Source organism: Podarcis filfolensis, assembly GCF_964270895.1.
Source record: "Podarcis filfolensis genome assembly, chromosome: 1".
In the NCBI taxonomy this organism is placed as follows: domain Eukaryota; kingdom Metazoa; phylum Chordata; class Lepidosauria; order Squamata; family Lacertidae; genus Podarcis; species Podarcis filfolensis.
In genome coordinates this window covers 101,678,982-101,691,866 of record NC_139604.1, presented here as the reverse complement: position 1 = coordinate 101,691,866, position 12,885 = coordinate 101,678,982, and the positions used below count along the sequence as shown (strand labels likewise).

Genomic DNA, 12,885 nt, shown 5'->3' with positions numbered 1-12,885 from the left:
TTCAGAGGACTACATTGTTGGTATTTTAAATTTAACACTGGAATCACTGACCAAGAAAATAAAAACAAGGCGCATAGTACCTCTTCCTTTAAGCTCCACTCCTAATCAAAGGAACGGTTTCCCAGTCCCCTCTTAAATTCTGGGGAAAGGGAGGCAGTTTCTATCAGAGTGAGTATTCAAGACCTACTGACAGTACAGCGTTTTTTAAAAAGCATTTTCACAGCTGGGAGCCATGTCACAGGCATCTTACGATATGATGGCGACTTCGTAATACTCAAGGGCAAAAGCAAGAAGACTTCCCCAAAATATAATAAAACACACACAAGATAAACTAGATTACTCGCAAAGCATTGCTTTTTCGCAGAAACTGTGTATTTCCAGTTAACTACCTATCATTTGTAAATTTTGCAAAGTTTGCACCAAAAGAAATGCCCCTTCAATTGTCACAGGATACATCCTGTTTGCAGCTGCTTATGACATGGTATCCAGCTGCGAACGTGCTTCATTCAACAACACGCTGCCTGTAGGGTTTGATTTCTTTCTCTCCCTGTTTGGCAAAGCTGCCTCCTTTCATTGCAAAGGGGAGCAAAAAGGAAAAAGGAACACAGTGTGGGATTGTTCCCTTTTATTAGAGAAGCATTCTCTCTTTGGGATGGGAAAGAATGTTAAACAGCAAAATTAGAATCTTGCATGCAGGTTTACACATGTAAAAGGAGGAATGTTGGCAATGAATTAAAAAACCTAGGTGAACCCTCTGCCTTTGGGTAGCTGGAGAACTGCTTGCCCTTTCCATAATATTTAAGGGTGTTAGGCATCATTTTGGGGGCCCAAATTTCTAACATAACATCCAGCCTGAATATATACAAAGCTTGCTGTAGCTTCCTTTGGTCCCAATAAAAGTATTTTCCTTATAATGTCTTCTTATTGTTCACTTATAGGACAGCTGGGTGCAATGCAAAGTGCAGTGCTAGTAAGACCCTGGACACCCGCCGTCTAAACTTCACAGAGCCATCTATACGTATCTATACGTATAAATTAGCATTTGCAAATTATATGCAAATTTGTGTCATGGGTGTGTGCCCATAGTCCTTTCCATGCCTGAAACCACCCTTGCTTTGATTTTATTTATTTTCTGGCATTTTTCATTGCAAAATCATGAATTATTTCCCCAAAATCAATTTCTCTTGCAAGGTCACACTCAGTAGGGGGGTGGGGGGGGACTAGCTAGGTGGCTTAACCCCACAGGATAACGCCTGCAGTTTTTTGATGAGTGATAGCTTGCTAAAACTTCTTTTAGCTTCTGCCACTGGCAGTGTGCAAAAATTCCATAGGCCTATTTCACACTTCACTGAAACAAAGATGAAGTTGTTTTTTTGCAAATCACATTTAATACTGTAAGGGGGTTGGTAGTTAACTCGTACGCAAAACTAGACTTGGAATTATTTTTATATCTTGAAGCAAGATATAAGGTAACACCAAGCAATCATTCCAACATTTCTTTCCATCTGGTAGCATCTGTTAATATTTGTTTCTTTTTCTTTTATTTCACTGTCCACACCATGTCTACCTGACAGTGATTGCTGTAATTCTTTCTACTGGTACTAGAAAGTTTTCACTTTCAAGAAGCTTAGTAGAGTATATAGTTCACAAAATTTTCTTTCATAACTGGTGAATGCCCTTCATTTTTCACAAATGCATTTCCCATGCAGAAAAAGTCAACATGGGAAACAGTACAAATCATATCTGCTAAGAAATTCAGGAAAACTATGCCTACTACCATCTTTTGGGAGTGACTTTGGGATTAATTCTGCGTCTACATGTCCGGTCTACATGCCCGTCCATATTTTGTCTGTCAGACATTTTTTTTAATGTGTGTGGCCATTGGTTTATTTTTGGGCCATCCACTTGACATGCAAAATAAGATGCTAATTTTCATATGACACTCAACATACATATCTTAAGCAAATCTGTGCCTTTTTAGCTAGTGGGCTGGAAGGCCCAATCCAAATAGTGAAATAGGCCCAGAAAATCCTCTTGGCACACCTGGATCCTGTCTCTATATTGAAATAATTTTCACATTCTTTTTGTTCAAAATCTGCTTTGCTAATTAATGTACAGGCTGAACCCGGCTGCAGAAAACCCTTGTCTGTTTTGCAAAACTAGGTGACTGATTGGTGCCCTTTAACTTCTTTTAGTTCCCTATATTTAACCTCCTTACATTTCTTTCCACCTTATTTGTGCTTATAGCCTGACATGGCAGTATGCTGGGAGCAGACAGAGAACGAGACATTCATTCACTTTGGGGTCTGTAAAGCCAATCAGCAACGTTACTATCTCCGACTATCTCTGAAATCAGTGTCCCTGTCTGATTATTATGGTGCTTTGTCCCTCCTACTACCTGTCCCTTCTGCCTGTACACAAGGAACTCTTGAACTGGTAGCTCTTAGAATCAACCATAGAAACACAGAATCATAGTTGGAAGGGACCCCAAGTGTCATCTAGTCCAACCCCCTGCAATGCAGGAATCTCAGCTTAAAGCATCCATCACAGATGGCCATCCAACCTTTGCTGGAGTGAACATGTTCTATAGTAGAGAAGTCTCTGTCTTTCAAAGCACAAGCTCTCTTTGTTTTAAGAGAAGAGTCTGGGTCAGAAACTTGCTGTTCTGCTCTAACACTCCTTCTGATTGGTCAGCAAATCTCACAGAATTTGAACAAGGAGAAAATACTTACAGGAAATAAGTTTCCATAAATAACCTCAAGCATGACCTACAAATGAACTTAATTGTCCACCTTATGAAAATAGGGTTTCAGTCTGCCAATCCTCTTAAATGTGTCCAGGATTGCAGCATAAGGCAACCTCCGCAATGCAAGGAGGTGAAGGGCTTCTGGGAACTGATATATAATGAGTTGAAAAAGATGTTGAAATATACATTTGTTAAGAAACCAGAGGCTTTTCTTTTAGGAATAGTAGGAAATGAGATAAATAGAAAGGATTGTAAACTTTTCCAATACGCAGTAACTGCAGCAAGAATACTACTGGCCCAAAAATGGAAACAGGAACAACTACTGACGTTAGAAGAATGGAGAATGAAACTGATGGACTATGTAGAATTAGATAAACTAACGGGGAAGATCAGATATCTACGAGACCAAAAGTTCATTGAAGATTGGGGAAAATTTTCAGATTATTTGAAATGTATATGTGATGAGCAAACAACGCTAGTGGGATTTCAAGAAACTCTGTGAATGTTTGAGGACTATTGTGTTGAAGAAAAATAAGAGGGTGAAGGTATATAAAATGCAATATAAAAATTAGGAAATGTGTAATTAAAAATTGAATAATGGATGATTGTTAGAGAGGCTGAAGGAAGTTCAAAAAGAGAAAATATGTGATAAATTTAGATTGGATATTATAAATGTATGTTGGAAAATTAATAAAAATTATTTATATATAAAAAAAGGCAACCTCTGCTGAAAACAATTAGACTACTTCCGAGTAGATAGTTAGCTGTTAGCCATTATTAGCTAACTTGGTCCTGCTATGTTGCCCCCTTTCTTACCCAAACTGCAACCACTATGATTAAGCCCTGTTAAGGGAGTCTGCGTCTCAGCAACTAGGAGAATCACTCCCCAATATCTCAAGATGCAGGGAAAGCAGGGAGGAAAGGAAGCACAAATCCTGTTGTACAAGAGGCACTCTGTTCGTGCATGTAGAATTTAATCAGTGGTCTAAAGCAAGGTTTCCTAAACTTGGGTCTCCAGCTGTTTTGGGACTACAGTTCCCATTATCCCTGACCACTGGACCTTGTAGCTAGGAACGATGGGAGCTGGAGTCCAACAACAGTTAGAGACCCAAGTTTGGCGAATCCTGCTCTAGAGTATAGCCAAGAAGTGCAGTTTGGGATTATTTTTGCTGTTATTTTGCATGGTCTAAAGGCACATGAAGATAGGCAGTTTAGGGTCTGGTGAAGATGGGAGTCTGTCTGCAAACTGTATGTAGATTGCATTCAGTATTGTTACAGAACCAAGTGGGATAGAAATGTACTAAATAATAAATTAATTGACAATTTGTTAACAGCTGCACAATCTGCAATACCAGAAAAAATTAAAATCCATCCAAACGCCTATAGAATGTGCAAGAGTTCAGAAAAATGGTGATATGCTAATAACAGTCAAATTAATACAGCAAATTAGGACTCAACCAGAAGACAGAAATCTCATTGTTTTATAGCAAAATCATGGCCAGTAATAAAAATATTTGGAAATGAAACCTGTGAAATGGGACAAGCCAAAAAAATACAAAACTCAGAAGACATTGCTTTCTGGGTTTTTTATGCTACTAGGTAGTGGGGGGGGGCAATTCTAACTGTAATTCTAACTATCCTTTTTTCTTTGGAAGGAATTGTTTTCTGAAAGCTTGATAAAACAATGTTACAAAAAGAGAAGCTGACAGACAGGGGCAGCGAGGTTTCTCTGCAGACATCTGCCCAGCGCCATCTCTGTACCTCCCTGTGGTCTGGATCACTGAAATGGATAAAGCAATGTCCTCTGGATGAAGACCTCCCTGTGACATTTTGCAGTTGCCCTACTCCTACAGTCAAGTAAGTTTTAGGAGAGGGGATAGTGGTAGAGGGAAAGAAGGAAGCCTGGAGGTAGTAGCAAGGTTAAACCCCAAAGCAAAGTAAGCCACAACCGCCTGTTCTGAATTTGGATCTGGCTCCTTCTGGATCAGCGATTTAATCAAATTGGATGGTCAGTTAAGATTTGTTTAACTGGATGTTAGCCTTATTTATTGATAGATGTTCTATGCGTCTTAATATAAAAATAAATCCCTATGCAGTTTTCATGCCTAGTTTATGCCACAACCCACCTTAGGTTAGTTATAACAAAGTCTAACTGAAAGCAATGCAACCAGAGTCCATTTCACTGAAATTGTTCCATTAGGTGTAATGTAGCCTAGTCCCATTTGTTTTCATGGGAAAGACAAATTGCTGACCAGCATTATTTAATTGCGGGTGTTTATATTTTAATATTTGTGTAACTGATTTTTATTCTTTGTAAACTGCTTAAAAGCATATTTGGCACTAAGCTGTATATCACTGAATGAACAACAACAAATTACAGTGAAATCCTACAGATAACTTTACTGGAAGCAATATCAATAAGTTCAATGGGACATTCTCCTTGTTAAATGTGTACAGGATTGCAGCATAAGGCAACCTCCACTGAAAACAATTTGACTACTTCCGAGTAGATAGATAGCTGTTAGCTATTATTAGCTTTAGCTGAATTGTGGTTACTGCATGGGCATTTTACATAATTTAAATTTACTACTTTAATCTAATTTCACACTTGAAAATTCAAATGTCATCACAGAAGATCTCTTCATATCCGATCTAAAGCAATTAAAGTAAAACTCATTTATATAAATATTTTATATACTGATTTTTAATAAATGTTCTGTCAATCAGTGCATTTATCAATTAAAAACACTTCGACAAAAGAGTGCCGACCATCAAATGAGCCATTTGCACAAATGAATGACAATTCCAGTTGCAGGAAAGAGGATGCAGGGGACAAACAATTCAGAGCTGTATTCCAGGTACATTCCCCAATGCAACATCACGTTACCCATGATGGTTACTAGACCCTTGGTTGTGACAATTCAGTGTCTGGAGGACACTCTTGTCCACCACTGTACAAGAGTCCACAGTTCTTTGAATCCAAACTAGATTTTTATGGACAGTTCACAGTTTGCCAGGGTTACCATTTTTTCACTTGTTGGCATCCATCTGTCTCAAGTGACAATAGACACTGCCTCCAGAGTTGAACCGCTGCATTAGTAGCAACAAATAATAATAATAGCAATAATAACTTATTATTTATACCCTGCCCATCTGGCTGGGCTTCCCCAGCCACTCTGGGCGGCTTCCAAAAAAATATTAAAATACTGTAATACATCAAACATTAAAAGCTTCCCTAAACAGGGCTGCCTTCAGATGTCTTCTAAAAGTCTGGTAGTTGTTGTTCTCTTTGACATCTGGTGGGAGGGTATTCCACAGGGAGGGCGCCACTACCGAGAAGGCCCTCTGCCTGGTTCCCTGTAACTTGGCTTCTCGCAGTGAGGGAACTGCCAGAAGGCCCTCGGTGCTGGACCTCAGTGTCCGGGTAGAACGATGGGGGTGGTGATACTCCTTCAGATATACTGGACCGAGGCCGTTTAAAGTGACCTCTCTGGAACACGAGCCTGGGAAGTGCGGGTGGAGGCCTGGACAACGAGACCCCCCTCTCAGCCTTGCTGATATGGTCCAAAGGAAAGCAGAGCAATACGTTTGGCACCAGCTTCGCTGCTGCAGGAGTTGTCAGAAGGAGATGTACAAGGCACTATCCAACCTGGAGTCTTAGGGACTCCACTCCAGATTTGTGTAGAGTTTACTCCTTAGCCTTTTCTTCTCCCAAATATATCCTGCAAAGCAGGGGAGGTTTAGGATCAGAGTCTTCCTTCTCTTAGATGGGTTACCTTCCCAGGTTGCTAAGCCCCATCTGCCCCTCGCTTCCATCTACAGCATGTGCAAAAACCACCTTCTTAACCATTCAACCCACTATTGGTTTTATCTGCACAATCTGCCAGAGCCTGTTTAACATGCAGGGGAAGTCCCTAACTCACCAAGGTTTTGGGACCCATCGGCTGGTACCTGGTTTAGCCTGTCAGTGGAAGCCATTCCCAGGGTGTAGTTGTTATCACATGATGACAGCTTCTAGGAGCCACAGTTGAGAGCTGAGTACATGGTAGGGACCAACTACCTCTGAAGGAGCATGATGTGTTCCCCATTACCAAGTGATTAATTAATGCTTAGTAATTAGGAACGTCGGTGGTGCTGTGGTGTAAACCACTGAGCCTTGGACTTGCTGATCGGAAGGTCGGCGGTTCGAATCCCCGCGACAGGGTGAGCTCCCGTTGTTTGGTCCCAGCTCCTGCCAACCTAGCAGTTCATAGCACGTCAAAGTGCAAGTAGATAAATAGGTAAACGGCGTTTCCGTGCGCTGCTCTGGTTTTGCCAGAAGCGGCTTAGTCATGCTGGCCACATGACCCGGAAATCTGTATGCGGACAAACGTCAGCTCCCTCGGCCAGTAAAGCGAGATGAGCGCCGCAACCCCAGAGTCGTTCGCTGCTGGACTTAACTGTCAAGGGTCCTTTACCTTTTTTTTTAATTCTAAAGTTCTACACTTAATAGTTCTTTATACTATATATAATATAACACTGATACGTAAAGGACATCTTCCTCCTCCCCCCACCACTGGTGATCACCCCAGCCTGCTCCACAGCATCTCCCAATCCTTTGGAGTAGATGTGGCGACTGCAAAGGAGAGGAGGAGAAGGGAAAGTGCTGTTCCATGAGTGGAAGCCCGTTCCACTAGCAAACACAATTGGATGCATCCCTACAGAATAAATCCCACTATTTGTATTAGGACACAACCTCACATTGACCACTTTTCTTACAGATCACAACACAGTAGGGATATGTTGATATGCAATAGTTAAAACCGATGCTTAATCTGAAATTTATGTTGCAATTTAATTAAATGATAGTGTTTTATTTCTTTGTATTGGGTGTCAAATGTTGCTGTACACAGCTCTGGAATGAGACTTGCTGAAATGTTTATATAGAAATGTTCCAAATGCATGAGGTGGGGAGTTGTTTAGGGTTTTTTGTTGGGGTGGGGTTGTTGCTGTTAATGTTATTAATTTTTTGCATCTTCATTTTAGAGCTTGTTATGACTTTTGTGGAAATTAATTCAGTTTGGTTGTGTAATTTTTGATATTTCATTTATTGTTTATGGCTACTTTTGTTATGTTTGTAATTATTTCTTTTTCCATGTTGTAAACCACCTTGAGTATGGTTTTAACTATGGAAAGGCGGCATACAAATAAATTGTGTTTCTTTCTCTGTTCCAAGATTTGATCTTGCTCAGAGGACCTTATTTGACGTAACTTTTAAATCTGTTGTCATTTTATATACCCTGTATTACTGAAAGTGATGTATCCTGAAATGTTGGTAAAGCTTTGGAAACTTCAGGTTGTCCATATTTATAATGAAGTGTTTTAGGATGGGTTTGTATATTAGGGAAATAAACTCCACAATGCAAGTCTAAATGGAGAAAACAATTATCAAACAACTAGGCTACATCTGAAATACTGCAAGAAGTAGGAGGCAACCAATAAATGAATGAGTGAGTGAATGAATAAAGCACAAAACAGAAACCTATTAATACAACAGTCCTTTGGCAAAATCTGCCAGGCTGAGCAGATTAGGATCCAACAGATCTCTGGCTGAGCTGTTACCCTTATCCTCAGCTCAGCCAAAGATATGTCAGTGTATCTCTGCCATCCCAGTTCAACAAGGACCCAGCTGGGTGAGCCAAGTCTGGCGGATCTTAAGATGACACCGAAAGAAGGGTGTTGTTGGAGCATGGTGTGGGTGGGACTAGAGAGGGGTATTAGGATGGGTCCTATTCCTCTTGTGACATAAGTAAAACTGGCAAAAGGGTGGCGTAACTCAAACACTATTTTAAAGGCTTATTTCCCCTCCTCTAGGCTTAGGCTGACTCAGCCAACCATAACCCTTCTGCTGAGCCGAGTTTGAATCGGATGCAACTTTATACCAGCTTAATCTACTCCAGCTTGCTTTACGCCAGCTTCCTGTTTGTAGGATTGCTCCTAAATTATGCAAATCTTGTGTTAATTTGTCTGCCGCCAGTAACAGTGGTGCAATGCTGATTTAGCAGCGTTAATTCATCAGACTTATTCCGTTACACTGTACATCTTTGGCGCTTATTTCTTAGTACATCAAGTTTCATAATTGCACTGTATAAGTTATGATATAAAGGCAGAAGGTTGTTTTGCAATCAAACAATGATCATCAAAATCAGATATGGATACATAAATCTGTATTTATCCAAATAGAGAAGGACACGCGGAGACACACACACACATGCAAACTAACTTAACTATTACTTGTTTACCAGCTGTATACATGCTAGTAGTCATATCCAGGAAATGTAGTACTTATAGCTACCAACGACAGGTTATTGCAATGGGAACTGAACAAGACACGGGATAGAGTTTTGCAAGCATTTCCCCACCACTAGGTACATTTTCTGCATGCATTAGCCTATTGCATCTGATACAGATGACACATGTATAGACCTATTTCTGAGCATAAACTGCAGCAACTGGACTATTGTTAAATTTATTCATGAAATAAAGGAATATTCATCCACGGTGAAAAAGTTAAAAGAAAAAGAAAAACTTGTCTTACTATAAGATATATTAAAACCCAAACTATATTCCATTTTCTTGCTTAGGCCAATATCTGCCTATAATGACTTTCTGCAATACACTTGTAACATTGTCTAGTCACTAACAAATTCAGATACTGTTAGGCAAGGGACAAAGCCAAATGACTGAAAAAGCAAAAGGACTCAACTTCAATTTAACTGTCCTGTAAGGTACATACTAATTAGCTTCAAAGCTATGAAATCCTAGCTAGCATGTTAAGTCTGCTACATGACAGTATAATTTGCCTTCTTAAAGGATTATGCAAATTACAACTCATCATTCCATTACACGACTGAAAAAAGTGACAGCTAATTTATACATAACACACCTTTCAAATCCCTAAGATGTGAAGCACCTGTGCAATATACTTTGCCTAGGTTTTTCTGGGTTTAAGTACTTGTTTACTGCAATATACAGAAGCATACCTAAGAGATTTAATAAAGTCCTAGAGGTTTATTTATTTCCCTTTTAACTTCAAGAGCACAATTCCCAAGTATGAAAACAACATATATCTGCCCCCAATTTCAAAGGTATTTCATTCAAACAGAAGTGTAAGTTTTCAATACATGTTTAACTTCTGAATAGAGGGACAGCACTAACGCCACGAGCCAGGAGAAAGACTCACACAGATTTCAACATACTTCTGGTAGGTAGATTCACAGTAGATTCCGTCATATCTGTAGATTTTCCTACATTCTGATTGGTTGGGCAGAGGATGCTGGACAGTTATTCTGTAGAGGTATCAAAAACAGATATACATGACTAGAGATTCTCTACAGTCAACTGTAATGCAGGACAATTAGTATTTTGAAAGGTACTTTTATTATATGTTACATCTATCTCATCTTGTTACATCAACTACATTATAGCTATATATATATCTACATATATATATCTACATTATAGGACAAGTTCTACTTCTGGAATGTAGCTCTGAAAGTAAACTAAAATATAATTCTGTGTAAGAGAAAATTTCTCTTCTCCTCAAAATAGAGACAAAATAGGACACACATAAAAAAAACCCCTCTTTGGAGTAATTAAACTTTAATGCTCCCCGCCCCAAAATAAAGAACATCACACTTAACTAGCAAAAACTGTCTTTACATCTGTTAAGGATTCCAATCTGTGCCCATGGATGTTCAGAATGATTGAGAACTTTTAAAACTCTGCCTACTCCAGTTCCCCATGGTGACAGAAACTGGACTGTCACAGGACAGGGGCTTACCACATAATTTTATAATCTAGAATCAAGCATTACATTCAATGCTATTTTTATGTTAAGGAATACAACAAATTGCATGGAATATTCATTTTAGATTTTAACCTTTTTGGGAATAAAATTCTTTTTTGTGATATTGCATAAAACCTAAGTAATTAACCTGCAATCTGAGTAATTCCCTTTCATTCCTAATGGGCTACTCTTAATATGTCCATCAGAGGAGAAATCAGCTCAGAAGATTGCCTGTTACCAAAATATTTATTCATATCAAATTACTTGTTAGCTAATATTTCCAGCCTTAACCTTTATAAAGCACTGTACCTAGATAGCTCAACAAAACCGCTTTTTATATGTATTTATTTTAATAGTAAAATGTGTGACCTGGGTTTCCTAACAACTGTCACATGATTTACTCTAGATGATGGAACTATTATGGAAATGGGAACTATTCTGAATTCAATTTCTATGTATTTTCCTAAAGTTATAACAATGGTCTTATTTCTTTCCCTCTTTTATCCATCTTTCTTTATAAAACTACAATAATAAAATAAACTGCCACCTACAAAAGCAATAGTCTACAGTGATTCATCCACATGAAATTCTTGTGCAACTGCTTGGGAATGATAAGGCATAGCACTAAAATTAACAAAGAAACTGCACTACTCTAATTTGTCAAAAAGTGTTTATTCTCAACATGCTATGGATCATGCAAGTATACTGCAGAATTTAATCAATGAAGAAATCACACCTTGAACCTTCTAAACTTAGTTTTTAAATAGTATCTGCTTTGTATGCCTCTACAATGTCTTATTTGAAGACAAAAAAATTTTTTTTCCTTCCAGTAGCACCTTAAAGACCAACTAAGTTAGTTCTTGGTATGAGCTTTCGTGTGCATGCACACTTCTTCAGATAGGTATCTGAAGAAGTGTGCATGCACACGAAAGCTCATACCAAGAACTAACTTAGTTGGTCTTTAAGGTGCTACTGGAAGGGGGAAAAAAAATTGTTTTGACCATGGCAGACCAACACGGCTACCTATCTGTTATTTGAAGACATTATTTAAGTACACCAGGCGAATCCATTAGCATGGAATCCATAGCACTAATCACTTTTGCTATAATCCCATACCTACCTACCTTGGCATGAGCTCAACCAAAAGCAATGAGATTTACATCTGAGTAAACATGTACAGGACTTCTGTGTTTGATATTTAATAGACACATAAACTATAGCTCTGTATTATAAATTATGAACCAACACCTGATAATTAGGGGAAGGGTCATAGCTTGATAGTAAAGAACACACTTTGCATGTAGAAGGTCTCAGATTTAATCCCCAGCATCTCTAGATAGGGTTGGGAAAGATCCCTGCCTGAAACCCTGGATCACTGCTGCCTGTCAGTGTAGACCATGCTGATCTAGTTGGACCAGCTTCTGACTTGGTATAAGGCAGCTTCCTATGATTCAATCACAATATACAGATTTTTAGCTGGTTGACTGACCCAACCTAAAGAATGCTCACTAATGGTTCGTCATCCTGGACAAAATGATAGCTGGGGTGCTGCAGGATTCTGTCCCACGTCTGTTGTTGTTCAACATCTTTATAAACAGCTTGGACGAAGGAATTGAGGGGATGTTCGTCAAATTTGCAGATGACACCAAGCTGGGATTCAAGATGACTTTAACAGATTGGATAACTGGGCCAAAACTAACAAAGTGAATTTCAATAGGGACTAATGTAAGCTTCTACACTTAGGCAGGAAGAACCAGCTGCCCCAATATAAGATGAGGGACACCTGGCTTGCCAATAGTACATGTGAAAAGGACCTAGGGGACTTTGTGGACCACATGTTAAACATAAGTCAACAAGTGTTATGCAGCAGCAAAAAATGGCTAATGCTATTCTAGGCTGCATCAACAGATATCCCGATCAAGGGAAGTAATAGTACTGCTCTACTCTGTCTTGGTCAGACCACACCTGGTGTCCAGCTCTGGGCACCACTATTTAAGGAGGGTACTGACAAGCTGGAAAGTGTGCAGAGGAGGGCAACCAAGATGATCAAGGGTCTGGAAACCTAACCTTATGAGGAACGGTTATGGGAGTTGGGTGTGTTTAGCCTGGGAAAGAGGAGACAGAGAAGACATATGATAGCCAACTTCAGATATCTAAAGGGCTGTCACATGGAAGGATGGAGACGCCTGTTTTCTCTTGTTCTGGAGGACTTGAACCAATGGATTCAAGTTACAAGAAAGGAGATTCTAACTAAACATCAAGAAGAACTTTCTGACAGTAAGAGCTGTTCAGCAGTGTAACAGACTCCCTC

At 39.3% G+C, this 12,885-nt stretch overlaps 1 protein-coding gene across 12 annotated transcripts in view; it reads right to left on the bottom strand.

The window, feature by feature from the left end:
- Positions 1 to 12,885, bottom strand: part of NPAS3 (neuronal PAS domain protein 3) — a 634,645-nt gene that overhangs the window by 533,350 nt on the left and 88,410 nt on the right. For 6 of the 12 annotated variants that reach the window (XM_083611866.1, XM_083611870.1, XM_083611873.1 and 3 more), the window contains exon 2: positions 9,985 to 10,074. The exons of 5 other annotated variants lie outside the window; for them this stretch is intronic. In XM_083611866.1, coding sequence (XP_083467992.1) covers positions 9,985 to 10,074 — 90 coding nt within the window. Of the gene's footprint in view, positions 1 to 9,968; positions 10,075 to 12,885 lie in introns of all 12 variants that reach the window. One more of the 12 variants, XM_083611867.1, reaches the window with a different exon arrangement.